Genomic DNA, 17,503 nt, shown 5'->3' with positions numbered 1-17,503 from the left:
TCTGAGCGTTAGGGAACAGTCGTTCAGTGGCGGAGGGAGACAGAGGACGTTGTGTTGGTGACAAAGGTCTGGTACCACTGGGGAATAATCTGTCTGAGGCAGAGGGTGACAAAGGTCTCTGGGAATCACTTCTCACACTACTCCGTGCTGGTTCTATTCTGCGGGTAGGTGACATGGCACCACTAGGGTAGAGTCTCTCACCGGCAGAGGGTGAGGTAGGTCTCTGTTCGTTAGAGAGAGTTCTCTGAGGCGCTATACGCCGTATAGAGGCGTATGGATTGTACGTCGCTCTGGCAGGAGAGGCATCTGTATTCCCCACGGTTCCAGTAGGGCTTTGGTTATTACTAGCGGGAGATCTTGTGTTGGTGACAAAGGTCTGGTACCACTGGGGAATAATCTGTCTGAGGCGGAGGGTGACAAAGGTCTCTGGGAATCACTTCTCACATTACTCCGTGCTGGTTCTATTCTGCGGGTAGGTGACATGGCACTTTGTGTTGGTGACAAAGGTCTGGTACCACTGGGGAATAATCTGTCTGAGGCGGAGGGTGACAAAGGTCTCTGGGAATCACTTCTCACACTACTCCGTACTGGTTCTATTCTGCGGGTAGGTGACATGGCACCACTAGGGTAGAGTCTCTCACTGGCAGAGGGTGAGGTAGGTCTCTGTTCGTTAGAGAGAGTTCTCTGAGGCGCTACACGCCGTATAGAGGCGTATGGATTGTACGTCGCTCTGGAAGGAGAGGCATCTGTATTCCCCACGGTTCCAGTAGGGCTTTGGTTATTACTAGCGGGAGATGCCGTGGTGCTAGGGTTCGAGTCAGTCCTCAAGGCAGGATATTTGTTCTGCAGGTAACTCAGATGTTGGTCCAGTTTAGACTGGGACTGTGTCTGCACAGGGGTGTAGGTTTTTGACAGCTCGTTGATTCTGATATTGGACAGCATGTTTCTCACATTTTCTGTATAGGGGACGTTCTTGTAGGACGCCGCGATGTTGTTCATGCGTGGAGGGTATTCCACTTCTGGTGGAGGAGAGAGACTCTCTGGAGGGGATGTGATGGGGGAGATGTTGACACTCATGTCCATACCATCACCTCGCTTGGTGGGGGTGGAAGACTGGACGGTGGGGGAAGGGGAGGGACGAGGCCATGTACCCAACCTGCTTGAGCCATTGTCATCGCAAATATCTGGAAAAGCAGAGAAGACAAAGAATGTTGATGTTAGACAAATCTGCGCAAAAATTCATGATATCCTACTTTCTGATCGGAGAATTATTAAACTTAGGAAAGTGAACAATCCCATATTGGAAAAAAAAATCCTTGATCTCCCCCAAAAATCCCACAAAAGCTTAAAAATAAAGAGCCAAGTGTGTGCTTTCTCAAGCTTTTGAGAGTCCGTAAACATGCTTTACACCACGACAAAACCAAATGTCTAACATTAACAGAACACACAAGAAGTTTGGTGAGTTTGCAAAACTAATGGACAAATCACGAGTGCACAAAATACGACCCTCAAAGTCTACAAAAAAACTAACAACTTCAAACAAAAACCTAGCTTACATCTAATACGGCATGCAAAAGAAAAACAGGTCTTACTCACCTCTGTTAATAAATTAGAAAAAAAATAATAATAATAATAATAAAGGAAAACGTGATATTAGTAATGTAAAAAGTTAACACCATAGCAAAAATAATTGAGAGTAAAAAAGTATGTACATAAATAACAGATTGCAATTGTTACTGAAAAGATTTATGAATACGAAAAAATTGACGGTGCAGAAAAAAGCAACTAAAAAGAAATACATATGTCAATAAATCATAAAAGGCAACATAAAAAACTTCGCTCATTTAAACTGTCAGCAAAAGCGTCAAAGGCGATGCTGTATGTAAAAAGCAGTGCTGTGTATAAATAAAGTAAACAGAAAGTCAGAAAAACCATGACTAGGTATAATTTTAAGCTGAAAGGTGCCAATGCCAACATGTAGGTCTGCTATGCCTCTGGCAAATTACATCATGAACAGGAGGTACTTATTTACTGCCCATCAAACGATACGCGATGATGTACGCAGCCAAGAAAGTTCTAATTAAAGGATCCAACAAATTAAGTCCCACTAGATAAATAATTAGAGAGTCGGCTATAGCTTAATAACCAACATGTGACCATCTTTAAAGTTTGGTACACACGATACGATTTTTCTTACGATCTGGATTCTGGATCGTATGACAAGGTGCTCGGTCGTTTTTGTTGACGTGTAGGTAAAGTCGAATTTTCCTTTCAGAATTCCCCCTCTTCTGAAGCCTGCTTCACATCTTTTGGCATGGTTTGGCATCAAACACAGGAAATCCAAAGATGGCGGGTCAGTTGAAGGGTTTCCGTTTTCGAGAAGAAAATACAACTAAACCGTGTAAAATTCCTGTACCCTGAGTAGGTGTGTGTGTATACCGACACTACCGACCAAAAATGTGCAATTTATCGTCCGATCTGATAGTAAGAAATATCACAAAGTGTGTACCAGACTTAAGGATATTAGCATAATAGTTATGTTAATATTTATTTTGTAGATTCAAACTGTGGTGCTCTGCCACCTAGCCTGGCACCAGTACAGTCTATGACTAACACCGCGATAACGTAGGGACCCGTCACAAAGGGCTTATGATTATGTAATTTTAAGGACCTCGTCATTTCATAGGCATCATTTGAAGGGACCTATGTTATTTAAGGGGGTTATTTTTTGGCACATAGGTAGACAGAGTCTGTGAAGGAGAAGATTAAAGAAAAGGAAAAGAGAGAAAGGGACAGAAGAAAGAGGAAAGGAAATTTGACCTTATTGTCCTTATTTGAATTTGTTTCTTGAAACAATCAATTTTTGTTTCTTTTTTTTTTTTGAAAAATTTTATAGATGTATATTTTTTTACAACAAGGGTTTACATACATTTTTGTTTCTTTGACGGAACCAAAAAATTACTAGCTTGACTTTACATTTTGAAAATCGTACCACTTAGAATGCCTAGAAGTCCGAGTAAGTCTAGAATGCCTACTGAAGAATAAAGAACTAACATGGGTCACGAACTTCTGCTGTTTTTGAAAACAATAAGAGAAGCACGTTTCTCGAACAGTAAAGAAATATAAAATAGCTATAGGTACCTACCTATCTAAATAGGTTATTTTTTCTTGAAAACAGTCATGCCCTATTAATAGGCAAGGAGAGGCGAGGACTCAAGCCATTTTTACTGATTGTTTAAATGGTGTAAACAAAGAAATAGCTAACTATAACCATTATAAGTAACTATAGTAAATATGGACTTACTAGAACCAAGAAAAATGGATTTGGTCAATAGACTACGGTTTGCGACAGTAGACTTCGGCAAAACTGAAACCACACCTGAAGTGGTCTTTAAATCATTGGTTCCAAACGGACATTCAGACTCAAACGGAAAAGAAGAGAAGATGAAATAAAGGTGGAAGAAGAAAAGGAGGAAACAAGGACCAAAAAGACAAAACATAATCGTGATGACATAAGTCCTATTGAATATAATACATATGTACTTAATACCTATGTAGGTAATGATAAATTGAGGCATTATCTGGAAGAAGGGCGTAACGTCACTTACGCCCTTCTGCCAGATCTCAATTTTACCTACATAGTGCCTATTTGCCTCATAGTGAACTAATCTATTAGGTACTTGTTTCAAATAGGTAGAAAGCAAAATTACGAAAAAAGTAGATATTCTAGAAACGTTTGAAAGTTAATAGGAAGGTTTTTTTGTTTCAAATAGGTAGAAAGCAAAATTACGAAAAAAGTAGATATTCTAGAAACGTTTGAAAGTTAATAGGAAGGTTTTTAAAAAAAAATCTTATTTATTCAAAGAAAGCGTAGGTATAACATGAGTTGAGTATGTACAGAAAGTTGTGCTAAACTTACTTAGGTAAATAGGAAATTAATACATGGTTAGTTTATTCAGTCTATACAAATTTAGATCAGTCTATACAAATTTACTACTGGTAAAAAAGAACACAATAAAAACGTCAAAATTGCATGAACTCCCAAATCTGCTGAAAACGGGACTCAAACATTCTCAACAACTATTTTCTGGTATCGGGGACTTTTTGGCTATCTCAAGAATCTCAAGGGACTGACTGATAGCTAGCTGATTGAACTAGCAATAATTTTCATGCCTATTTCCATAGGTGCCGTATCTTTCCATTAAGATAAATCGCTGATCGATCAAGGACCCCGTAATCCAACTTGGTGGGCCCCAGCCATTAAATATTGGTCCCGCCCATTAAAGTCAACAGAATATTGTGAGTTGATACAATTCTGGATGTCTCTTATAAGAACCAAACTACTCTACAAGCTACTCAATGCAAATAATACCACGCTACACAGAATCTACTGAGACAGAAGGCAGTACAAAGAAAATTAGAAAATACTAAAACAATACTGAAGAATACGGGACATACATATTTGAACGCATGAACACATTATGTACTTGCATACAAAATACTATACCTAAATGAGTAGATAAATATATCACCTAGGTACTCTTTACTTTTTTAAAAAAGGTCAATAATCTATAGGTACCTACCTATCATAAATAAATAGTTGGAAAAAAAGTACATAGGTAATAAATTGTCCTAATTACCATTCAAATTTGGCAGTCTTGGTAAAGTTGGAAGGCAGAAGATCTTACCTTTCTCGAGATATTTTGTTTACAGACAGACACACAGATACACACATGGACCAATGGCTGAAACTTTGGATTTAGGCTCTAGGGACCTCAAAACGTGTTTTGACACTAAAAACTGACCATCGAAAATTTGACCCGATTACATTACTTTCCTTCCTATAGGATAAGGAAAGTAAAAAATGGTGTTTTGGATTATTATTCTGAAATCCAATTTTATTTAGTGTAAGAGGCCCTGATAACTTGGGGGGGGCTTAAGCCCCCCAAGCCCCCCCCCTATCGCCGCCTATGAGAATAGGTAATTCTAAACACGCACTAAAGTAGGTACTAAACACATTTCATCAAACACATCGTTTAGGATTCATCCTGTATATGAATTGGTTACAGATATGCCATCCTGTATAATATGTAAATCAATACTGGAGATAAGAGATTTGCAGAACTGCAGACAAATGACACAATGGCATGCTTATTGAATTTCACTGAATTAATCTCCATCATCATCTTCACTACCCATGTCACTCCTGATGACTACATCGCCAATAAATTTTAAAATGTTTTCAAAATGTGCACTTCCCCTGCCATGCCTTCTACAAAAAAACTTCACAATTTGCATTTTGTATTGAGTTGCAATAGACCTAAACTAACATGGACGCCACACACAAGGGATCAAGAAGAGACCGCCTTAACCTTAACATAAATATTGAGTTATGAGTGTTATGGAGTAGACCTATCTATCTCTATTAATTAAGGAAAACCTTTAAAAACATTGCATAACCATTTTAATCATTATACCTACTTTGACGCCAAAATATTGCAAAATGTGAAGTGCAACAAGGTTGCTTTCAGGAACGCAGCCCTGGTCTACAGTCTCATGTTGACTTAAAGTTTTTCATGCATCTGCGCAGGAGCCCAAAATTGGTCCAGGGGTACCTACAAAGTTTCACCAAACTCTCGAATTCTCAACTCATTCAGTACCTATTTGAAGAAATCCCACTTAATCTGAAGAGGACAACACAAGGCAGTCAAGGATCAAATAATCGCATTCTTAGAACCCGTAGACAATCAAGACATTGCACATCAAATGATCAAGGTGATCACACAAGACATAAAGCTCATGAGGTGAGTTATTGAAGATTAGTCTGCATATCAAATGCCATAAGTCTGAATATCATATGCAAGGTGATCACACAAGACATAAAGCTCATGAGGTGAGTTATTGAAGATTAGTCTGCATATCAAATGCCATAAGTCTGAATATCATATATATAAGTAGATAGGTACATATGTGATGTATATGTATGTAATTGTAGGTAAGTACAAAGTATGTAAGGTAGGAGTGTCATGGGATTTGAAAATTAGAAATTGAGACCTCTACAAATAGGATTAACTCCTGATGGCTGCATTACACGAGGCCAGTAAGGCAGTCCAGCTAACCTGGTTGCAAAATACGGCCTGATTTGGAGATCCCCCTGAATGGATCAAAATGAGTAGCACCAAAAACATGATGCCCTCAAAAGGATGATCCTAACAGGGGAAAAAAACCTGAAGTTCAACTCCAAGCATTTAAAAAACAACGTTTGATAGTACACACAAGAGTTGGGCAATGGAGACATGTGTAGGGCAAGACATATTGCTAGATATGTAGGTACCTTATGAAGTGATAATAATACTGAATATGAATGAGATGCCAAATCTCACACTAACTTGCTAATATCACAGCCAATGAAGAAAGAAATGGATTATTTACATATGAACAAAATACCACAAAAGCACAGAAAATTGGTACCTGCTAGGCACAATAAAATATTTACAAACCTAAAGGTAGAACATGAACATAATAAAAACAGAACGGAGTACAAAGACCGTATGTTCGAGTATGTATGTATAACTGTAGGTAGGTACTCTCAATATTCTCAGATTACACCAACTGAGCGAAATAACAAACAGACCAAATGCAAACATTGCAAACATCATCAGATCATTTCAAATCCCAGAGAAATGGATATAACGAAGTACAAACCCTAAACCAAATAGTTGGTAGAGTAGGTATAAAATGAAGAACAAATGGACACATGGAAGTACTAATCCCAGAGAAAATGGATATAACGGACTTCGGACTACCAAATCTAGAGCAAATTCGGAAATGGCTACCCGAAATCCGAACAAATATATAGGTACCAGACACTTTTTCTTCAATTAGAATTTATTTAGACTTGATAAGTGCAAAACCTTGTTCTTCTAGCAATCTAGCCGATTGATACAGAAGTTAAAGCGTGCAATGTGTCAATGGTCCGGGGATACTTCCAGTCATTTGGCGACCTGTGGCGATTTCACGCTACCAATCAACACAATTGACCGTCTGGTACTACAAGACATTGAGGACCTATCCTGAGAATAATAACAACCTTGGACTGGAAATACAACAGACTTCTCAGAAGAAAAGGCAGTGGTGTGTGATGAGATTTTCCAAAGGGGAAGATTATAACTTAAGGCAGTGGTGTGTGATGAGATTTTCCAAAGGGGAAGATTATAACTTATACGGGAACCATTATACTGTATGTCGATTTGCTGGTGACCTTGGAATCTATGTCGAACAATCACTTACTATATTTTCGGTAAGCATGTAAGAAGGGTCACCCCCTTCTACAGGAGAAAAAAAATAGGGTACCGGAAGCCTAATCGAGTGACTGGGTTCCGAAACTCTGTATCAGGAAGCTTGACATTAACTAGAATTCCAACAATCTAAGTCAGGGGTTCTCAAACTTTTTGGGCCGCGGTGCCCTAAATGACCGTTCAAAGTTGTGCGGTGCCCCTACAATGGCTAACCCATATGTGAGGTGGGGTGGGGCGGGGGGACGCTACTAATTCACCCCCCTCCCCCCTAGGGTACCGCGGTGCACACTTTGAGAAACCCTGATCTAAGTAAATAAGGGGAAGTAGATAACCCAATAATATTAGAGTGTGTTCTACATATAAAATTCCAAGAAGCTAAATCGGGGGAAGCAAACCGATGATAGAGTTCTTCCACCCCAAGTCTCCTAAAACTTGTGGCACCCTATCACCAATTTCTTCTCATTGTAGAGAGGAAGGGAAGGAATGCTTCCCTATCTTCCATGGGTGAATTGAATGACACACCACTGGGAAAAGGAGAGACTAGAGCTAATGTCTAATTATAGAAGTGTGATATCCAGAGCCAACTTGGAATTGATAGAGGAAAAACAGTACGAAGTTGTACCTACCACGACAAGAATAAATATTCATATGCAAGTAGACATACATATCCATATGGAAATTTAGACACTTGGCCAGGTTTTCACGGCTGAGGTAGGCGCTAAATTTAGTTCATAGTGTGAAAATAGCGGATGCCTAGGTCTATACATATAGTTACAGTCTCAGGTTGGCTTTGGCTCTATGGGTACAAATTTTATGTTAGTCCATTTTTGAACGTAGGTATTATGTCCATTTTTGAGAGTATTAGGCACTAGAAATGAAAATACATAATTATCACACCTTGTATTGAAATCTTCCCATGGGAGCAGTTAATCAGTTGTAAATCGTATGTTGAGCGTCCGAAGGAGTCCAATAAAGCACACAAAGTAAAATGATAGATAGACAGTAAGTAAAAGTAGTATTGAAGGCTTAAAAAACAAACAAATTAATAAACTAGTCAGTCAAAGGCCCAAGTTAGGAAATTGTCCGGAAAAAAAAACTTACCACAATGGAATGCATATCTGGCTTTTAACATATTCAGTCGGTGAGACGACATTCAGGTATCCCAGGATAACCATTTAAATTAAAATTGTACCTAAATTATAGGTATGTACCTAGGAGAGTATTTTATCTATTTTTGCCTCCAGTAAGGTGTTTTAACTATCTATTTTTAGACCTAAAAGTAGGTAATTTTTTGTACCTACCTACAGTTATAAGTGTCCTTGATAGATAAGTAGGTACCTAGGTTATTTATCTACCCACTAATAAGTACAGTACCTACATGGATATCTCACTATACCTATTCCTACCTACATGGATATCTCACTATAGGTACCTATTCCTACGTAGGTATCTCTTTTTATTAATAGGTAATAATTTTATTAATAGGTAATTATTTATTTTATTTTATTTCCACTCACTACTACAAAGCTGATTTTTGGTGATTTTTAAATACACAGGCAAAACTTTTTATATCTATTTTTTATTCATTTATTTATTTTTATTATTATTTTAATAAAATTTAAAATAAAAATCACGTATTTTTATCACCACTAATGTCGCCACAAAAAATAACTGAAATCTAATTTGTTTTCAATGATCCAGAGTGTCGGTCTGACATGTCGTCAGTTACTGATAACAATGCACTCATAGTATCCCCTGGCATGCTTATGGATATCACTAGGTATGCTATGGGTATTACTAGGACAACCTAATGCCTCAGGCATCTTGGTGTGCAATTAAACACTCATTGGAGATTGTATACCTACCTACTCTAGTAGGGGACGTTTTGGGACGCCAAAAAATTAAATATTTGTTTGTTTCTTTTCTTTTGAAGAGATTTGATAGAGGGAAATGTAACTCCTGAGATTTTATCGTCCCGAAATTCTGAGCCAGCAGTTCGGAGAGTGAACTTCGTCTGTTTAGGATAAATTTCGCCCCGGGCGGGAATCGAACAAGCGACCTAGCGCTGACGATTTCGCTCTAGGTTGGTCTGTCAATTTGTCTGTAATACTTCTTTCGCGATAACTCTCGAAGGTTTGACCAATTTTGATGAAATTTGGTAAACATTTGCTTTACTATTTCAATTTATTTTTTACTGTACAATGGGACTAACCCGTCAAATTATGAAATTTGGTAAACATTTGCTTTACTATTTCAATTTATTTTTTACTGTACAATGGGACTAACCCGTCAAATTAAAAAAAAAAAAAAACATGTTCAAGACTTCAAGTTCCCTGAATTGAATTACTAGTAGGTCTGTAGGTACGGTGGTAAGGTATACTTCATAAGTCATAATCATAAAAATATTTGATTGTTTGAAAGTAGCAATAGAGTGATTGCCATTTTGCCGTGGCAAACATTTCCATCACAGGAAGTTGTTTTGCGGTCAATCTTGTGACTTGTGAGGTCTATCAAGAGTTTCAACATGGATTTCGTTATCACACAATAACACAAAGCACACTATACCTAATGTACGTAAAATAGGTACCTGCTAAACAATATTAGTAAATTAATGGGTATAGTTATACATGCAGATGCAGATAAAACTTTAGGTATACGAATAGATACCTACCCAAGGTACCTAGTAGACCACATTCTAGGTACAATGGCAAAAAGTGCCCATACCGGCTATACCAAAAACCGATACCCAAACTTTATAGGTACAAAAAAGTTGTTTACGTACCTATATAGCACAATTAATAATTTCCATACTACATATTTATTTCATAATGTAGGTACGTAGGTAGGTATTAGGTAATTGAATTGGTCATATTACTCATGCCCATTGATAAAATTGATAAATGCAAAACTGATTAATGCAGCACTTTGGAACCCAACACAAACACTCCCCTTATCGAAGACACGCGCAAAAAGGACAAACACACATTGATAGCTAACAACAAACCTCAAAATATATTCTGCACCTAATCAAATACTGTATACAATTCTCGGTACATAACGTACATACACAACTTCAACAAAATAATATTGTGCACTTCCCAAAACAAAGGACAATATGAACATATTTAAACGTAAAACAACAAACAGGACATACCCACAGAAATTCAAATAAGTAGTTAGTTGGTAATTTAGACATACAAAAAAAGTTATTTACAAAGTTAGGTAACTGTACAAGTCTATGTATTACTTATTAGTGAATGGTAAATAATTAAATATTGATGATAAAAAGAGATCAATAAATAAAAAACAATCTATCAATTGAATGCAAGATCTAAATATCTTACGGTTCAAGAGAAAAGGGGGGAAAAAACCAGGTATAACAACAACAAAAGATAAAATTCATGCCAGTGTGTAAAGTTGGTGCATAAATAAATTTATAAGTCTAAAGTCAAACTCTAAAAGAAAGCTAAAAGGCTTGGAAACAAAAGGTAGAACATAGCAAGATTGTCAAACGCCATTCCAACAGCTGTCAATAGAAATGTGGAAAGAAAAAAAAAAAAATCATGAAATAGTGAAATCCCAAGATTCATTGTAAAATGTAAAAAAATACTGTTTTTGTCAAATACCCCGCCAAAAAAGCTTAAACCAAGAATTTAGGCTCAAATGGAAATATGCTGAGTAATACCAAATTCGTCGGATATATTATCAAAAGGATAAATGACCAATAGTTGCTACACCCCCAAGAAAGGCTAGACCAAAAATCTAGCATCATTAAAAAGTTATACCAATGTGCCAAAAAGCGTAAAGTGCCAGAAAACAAATACCCCGCCAAAAAAGCTTAAACCAAGAATTTAGGCTCAAATGGAAATATGCTCAGTAATACCAAATTCGTCGGATATATTATCAAAAGGATAAATGACCAATAGGTGCTACACCCCAAGAAAGGCTAGACCAAAAATCCCCAAGACCCCAAGAAACTAGCATCATTAAAAAGTTATACCAATGTGCCAAAAAGCGTAAAGTGCCAGAAATGACTCACAAAGAGATCTTGCTAGATTCTACCAGATGTCCGTGTTCAAATTGTACAAAAGTTTAGGAGGTGAGAAATTATGATGTTTACCTTTGTTATTATTCAGCGCAGCTTGTCTAATGGCATCAAGTAGATTGTCCCCTGCTGTTACTCCTGGGGATGCATTGGGTTTCCTCACTGCTTCTGGATGCGGCGTGTTCTCCTGGTTTGCCAGTCTGTAGCTGTCAGATCGTTTGACCACTAGTTTCTTGTCCAGAGGATCATCGTCAATGCTGGTCTCCAGGAAATTCTCATTCATCTTCACATAGGCACCCTTGATAGTTCGGTTCGGTAGGGGAGAGTTGGATGCTTTGACTATCGTGTGTGGGGATTGGGCGCGGGTTCTCTGTACCGGATACACCACGGTGTGTTTACCAGGGTCTGGCTTACGGTCCGCGGATACGAGAGGGGACAAGGGTTTGGTACCTAGGAGACCCGGGTTTGTGTTGGGATAGAACTGTCTGCCGGGACTGTGAGCGCCCAGGGGGCTCCGTCTTGGATTAGGGGACCTATTCAACATGATAGGTTCAAGAGGTCTAGGGGGCTCGGTGGTGGGTTTAAGTTCGGTAGGGTCCCGTGTCAGGGTACCCAAGGGAGTCATGCGTTCTCTTATCCGTGAGGGGAGAGGGGAGTTCCGCACATCGTTAGGGTTAGGAATGATAGGAGGGGGACTAGATGGAGGAAGGACCTGGTTCTGATTAGTTACAGGACGGACATTGAAATTCTTATGCTGCGCGACAGGACTAGTACTCTTAGCGACGCAAGGCCCGGGCTCGAACGTGTTTGTCGTGTGAATTTTCTTGCGTCGACGCAGACTGTCGCTAGAGTAGACAACTTTGCCTTCTGAGTTTAACGTCACCTTGGCCCCACGTCGTTTTCGTTCGAGTGAATTATCGTTCAGACCTAACTCATTGAGAGAGACATATTCCTGCTGGGTGTGAGGGAAATCAGGGGCAGGCTCCGTCTCAATGTCGGAGATGATGGAGGAGTCACGGATTGTGACGTAGTCCCCTGGAAGACAAGACACAAGAGAGATTAGATCAAGATAAATCTTTCGTGTGGGTATACTTAAAGGTCTTATAAAGAAGGTCTGGTTTCATGAATAATTCAAGATAAACATGTTAGTTTGCCAAATGAGCCAGTTTTCAATAATCTCATTCAGCTCCCGAGACACTTAGAGCTTTAAATAAGAGACTCAAAATTTTCTCAGAAAATTTCTAGTCAATAATAAGCAAAGTAGCATGCTTACTGAGAAGCTACTTCTCCTTCTTCTTCCTAGCATGCTTACTGAGAAGCTACTTCTCCTTCTTCTTCCTAGCATGCTTACTGAGAAGCTATTATTATTATGTTAAGGCGGTCTCTTCCTGATCCCTTGTGTGCCGCGTCCATTTTAATTTAGGACTATTGCACTGAATATACTGAGAAGCTACTTCTCCTTCTTCTTCCTAGCCTTTTCCTATTTAAATAGGGTCGGCGTTTCTTGTCAGTCTCTTCCAGGCAGCCCTATTGTGTACCTCGTGTCCTGATAGATTTTTACTGAAAAGCTACTAGCTACGCTGATTTACCTGAATCATCCAGAGCACCGCATAGCTTGAGACTAGTTTCATCATCACTCTGAGGGGGCGTTATCACACACATGGAAGGAATTCTGCTCGAATTGATAGTCGTCTTGCTTCGTATCCTTTCAACACGATCCAGACCTGTGATAGAAAATAAGAGTTTATTAGAGGATCAGGATACCAGAATGTAACTCGTTGAAATAATAGAGAGTTTTTAGAACCAAAATTAGTGTCCCTTCAATTGAACTTTTTAAAGTTATTTGACGAAAATTCGACTTTGTGATGCCCCTAGACTTTGTGAGTCCTTTATATCCCTATGAAGAGAAATCTGACTGCAGATACATGGTAAGAGTTACCATATACCTGAAGTCCTATGCCTTGGAATATCCAGGAGATTGGTATTGGTAGAGCTTTATTTAGATTGTCAGCTTGGAACAAGTTGTTCCATTGTAGCAATAGTTTAATAGAGCACCTCTTTACTGATATTCTGGTGCTATACTGCGTTACTTTTTGCAGATACATAATTGTTGGTTGTAGAAAAAAAAAAAAAAAAAAAAAAAAAATGTTATACAATAATACTGGGTATCGAACTCTCACCTTCCAGATCCGAACACTCGCTGAGTTCAAAGTCACACACGGACGGTGTCTCGGTCACCGAATCAACCGGTGAGCTACACGTGTTATGTCCACTATCCGGTGAGCCCTCACACTTCTCTGGCGAACCATTGCTCCCCCGACCACTGCCATTGTGGTGAACATCCACTGTGATAACCGTACTCTTACTGACTCGGGCGTCATCGGAATGGACTCGGGTGTTCTCGGAATTGATTCGGGTGTCTACGGAATTGACTCGCTTGCTCGTAGCGTACTTGTTGTCTTCTTCTTCGAGTTGTTTGAGCTTATTGATGTTCTCCTTGGTCAGTTTGAGCGTTTTGCCTCCTGAGGAAGAAGAATGGGAAGTGGAAAGGGATTTTAGAAAATTAATTCTTTCGAACTAGCTCTACCCTTTTAGAATATTTATTGAATTGAAGAGATGAAGAGTCGAAGGAACTTAGATTCTACTGAAAAGTGGACACGGAACCTACACACAAAGGAACTAGTGCGCGGTGTGTGAAAGTTAATTGTAAGAACTACACATTCAGCCATGGAGGCTACTGAAATTTATATTGGTCTATTCTATTCTTACCATTTTTAATACTATTCTTGTAAGCCCTAGGCCGCGGGTTCTCCCCTTTCAAACCCCTAAAAAAAAAAAAAAAAAAATAAAAAATAAAAAAAAAATACTATTCTGCTTCTAACTTTTTCTATTCTATTCTACTCACCGTTCTGTCTCGCTCCCAACATCCTAGCTCCCAGTGTCTTGTCCACATACTGGCTCAGTTTCTTATCATACTTGAGGCTCTGAGTCTTACTCGGCACCTCTGTCTCAGATCCCCCACTAGTGTTCCGCTCCGGAAGGGTTCGACAGCCAGACAGGGCACTGGTGGTTCTCTGGGGCAGTGGCGGAGCTGGGGGACTAAGCAGGGTGGTGCATACAGTGCCAGCGGACGAGGCAGTGGTGGAGGTGGAACCTTTGCCGAATAGTTCGTACTCGGAATCACCTCCGCCACTCATGAGGGAGGTGTCGTTCAGGTGACTTTCTGTGGAAGGGAGATACAGTGGAAGTGTTAGTACGAGGCGGAGTTCTCCGCTTTGTCATCGAAAAAAAGTGCATGGTTTGGTATTTGATAGTAGTTCTTGCACCTCTGTGGTCGAGTGGTGAAGCGCACAGAATATTAACCCTTAGGTTTTGAGTTCGCATCCCGACCGAGGCGGAGATTTTATGACCAAATTTCTCTGTTTAAGGATAGGCATGCATGTAAGAGAACGTGCCTTGAAGTAATGCGGAAAGGTGTTCCGGGTTCGGAGGTACAATCTTTTTGAATCACGTTCCTCAAAGCTTAGAAACAAAACCTCGTTTTTACTTTCCTTATCCTATAGGAAGGAAAGTAATGTGCAGTTTTTAATGCCAAAACACGTTTTGAGGTCCCTAGAGCCTAAATCCAAAGTTTCAGCCATTGGCAAATTTTCGATGGTCAGTTTTTAGTGCCAAAACACGTTTTGAGGTCCCTAGAGCCTAAATCCAAAGTTTCAGCCATTTTTCCGTGTCCAGTTTAGTGCCAAAACACGTTTTGAGGTCCCTAGAGCCTAAATCCAAAGTTTCAGCCATTGGTCCGTGTGTGTGTGTGTCTGTCTGTAAACAAAATATCTCGAGAACGGTAAGAGCTAGAGACTTGAAAGTTGGTATGTAGCTATCAAATGTGACAAGGATGCGACGCAAAACGTTTGGTTGAGATGTTTGCTGCGCTTGGCGGTATTTTGACCGCTTTTGGACAGATTTCGACCGATTTTGTTTGGTTGAGATGGTTGCTGCGCTTGGCGGTATTTTGACTGCTTTTGGACAGATTTCGACCGATTTTGGCGGTTTTCAGCTATAGCGACAAAACGGTTAGAGATATTGTAAAAGTTAGGGTAAAAGAACACTCAAATAAGCATCATTCAATACGATAAGGAAAGTCGTGTGATATTCACACCAGATTTTTCTTACCAGATTTGAGAGATAAAAACCGCGTCTTAAAAAGAGCTCACAGTTTACTCTCTCACGCCCCTCCTTCCAACCATTTAATCTAATGAGTGAATTAAACCGACCACGGCAAAAAGAAAATTCCCGGAAAAATAAAATCCCTCCCTCCAAATTAAATTTCCCCCGTCCCGGATTAATTTTTCCCTCCGAACATCTTCCAATATTTTTATAAACACCCAGCCCTCCCCTCCCGGAGCTTTTCCATGCAAAGTTAAACTCAGTTAAGACGTTATTAATTGTTTCCATTATGAACTTTAACCCCCCACGCGGGGTTTTTAACCTCCTTTGGCTGGATTGTTATCCCTCCACCCCCCTGGGCGCTGGCTTTTTTTCATCTCGTCATTTTTTATGCTCTATCTAAGCGATTTTTTTTTAAGTTATACAGAAGGAGACAAACAGGGTCTTTTTTTGCCATTTAAGTAATTATTCAGAGATCAACACACCTACGCTACGGATTTACATATTTGGTCAAATTAAAAACCTTTTTAGAGGGTGGTTTTGGTTGTAATATCTAGGTCTAGGATATTCTAGGATCTAGGTAGGTACCTATGCACTTTTTTTCTTGGTAGGTACCTACCTAGTTGAAATTTTCTCTTTCTGATATATATTTTTTTTTCTTTTTCAATCCGCCCCGGGCGGGAATCGAACCCGCGGCCTAGCGCTTACAAGGCAGACGCACTACCAACTAAGCTAACTAGGCTGGCTAAATTTGAGAATTGAAAGTTTATAGATTGGAAAAAGGGAACCGAAACTTACACCTTGACGTTTGGTGCAGCACGTTTTGCTGCAGTACTGACTCGGCATGCCAGGGCCGAGTTGTAGGTGGTGGTGATGGTGGTGGTATTGAGGAAGTACGCGACAGTAATTATTCAGAGATCCTACGCTACGGTTTTACATATTTGGTTAAATTAAAAACCTTTTTAGAGGGTGGTTTTGGTTGTAATATCTAGGTCTAGGATATTCTAGGATCTAGGTACCTATGCACTTTTTTTTCTTGTCCACATACTGGCTCAGTTTCTTATCATACTTGAGGCTCTGAGTCTTACTCGGCACCTCTGTCTCAGATCCCCCACTAGTGTTTCGCTCCGGCAGGGTTCGACAGCCAGACAGGGCACTGGTGGTTCTCTGGGGCAGTGGAGGAGCTGGGGGACTAAGCAGGGTGGTGCATACAGTGCCAGCGGACGAGGCAGTGGTGGAGGTGGAACCTTTGCCGAACAGTTCGTACTCGGAATCACCTCCGCCACTCATGAGGGAGGTGTCGTTCAGGTGACTTTCTGTGGAAGGGAGATACAGTGGAAGTGTTAGTACAAGGCGGAGTTCGCTTTGTCATCGAAAAAAAAGTGCATGGTTTGGTATTTGATAGTAGTTCTTGCACCTCTGTGGTCGAGTGGTGAAGCGCACAGAATATTAACCCTTAGGTTTTGAGTTCGAATCCCGGCCGAGGCGGAGATTTTATGACCAAATTTCTCTGTTTAAGGATAGGCATGCATGTAAGAGAACGTGCCGTGAAGTAATGCGGAAAGGTGTTCCGGGTTCGGAGGTACAATCTTTTTGAATCACGTTCCTCAAAGCTTAGAAACAACACCTCTTTTTTACTTTCCTTATCCTATAGGAAGGAAAGTAATGTAAAGCTTGATTCACACTATAGTGCCAGTCAAGGTCCAGTCACGGTCCAGTAACGGTCCGATCAAATGATTGTTGAATGACCGAAGCATGAACGTTGCTTGAACGATAGTGTGAATACTCAATCTTTTGATCGGACCGTTACCGGACCGTGACTGGACCTTGACTGGCACTATAGTGTGAATCAGGCTTAATCGGGTCAAATTTTCGATGGTCAGTTTTTAGTGCCAAAACACGTTTTGAGGTCCCTAGAGCCTAAATCCAAAGTTTCAGCCATTGGTCCGTGTGTGTGTGTGTCTGTCTGTAAACAAAATATCTCGAGAACGGTAAG

At 39.8% G+C, this 17,503-nt stretch overlaps 1 protein-coding gene across 1 annotated transcript in view; it reads right to left on the bottom strand.

The window, feature by feature from the left end:
* Nucleotides 1-4: 4 nt before the first annotated feature.
* The window catches only part of LOC103518570 (cell wall protein AWA1), a gene marked incomplete at both ends in the record, with an annotated part of 34,596 nt that continues 17,097 nt past the window's right edge, over nucleotides 5-17,503 (bottom strand). Inside the window, 7 exons of the mRNA XM_026830329.1 lie at nucleotides 5-356; nucleotides 797-1,184; nucleotides 11,419-12,378; nucleotides 12,933-13,067; nucleotides 13,524-13,865; nucleotides 14,249-14,566; nucleotides 16,527-16,823. Coding sequence (XP_026686130.1) covers nucleotides 5-356; nucleotides 797-1,184; nucleotides 11,419-12,378; nucleotides 12,933-13,067; nucleotides 13,524-13,865; nucleotides 14,249-14,566; nucleotides 16,527-16,823 — 2,792 coding nt within the window. The remainder of the gene's footprint in view (nucleotides 357-796; nucleotides 1,185-11,418; nucleotides 12,379-12,932; nucleotides 13,068-13,523; nucleotides 13,866-14,248; nucleotides 14,567-16,526; nucleotides 16,824-17,503) is intronic.

The sequence above is a fragment of the Diaphorina citri genome, unplaced genomic scaffold (assembly GCF_000475195.1).
Source record: "Diaphorina citri unplaced genomic scaffold, Diaci psyllid genome assembly version 1.1 scaffold2253, whole genome shotgun sequence".
Classification (NCBI taxonomy): Eukaryota; Metazoa; Arthropoda; class Insecta; order Hemiptera; family Psyllidae; genus Diaphorina; species Diaphorina citri.
This window is presented reverse-complemented; position numbering and strand designations above follow the sequence as displayed.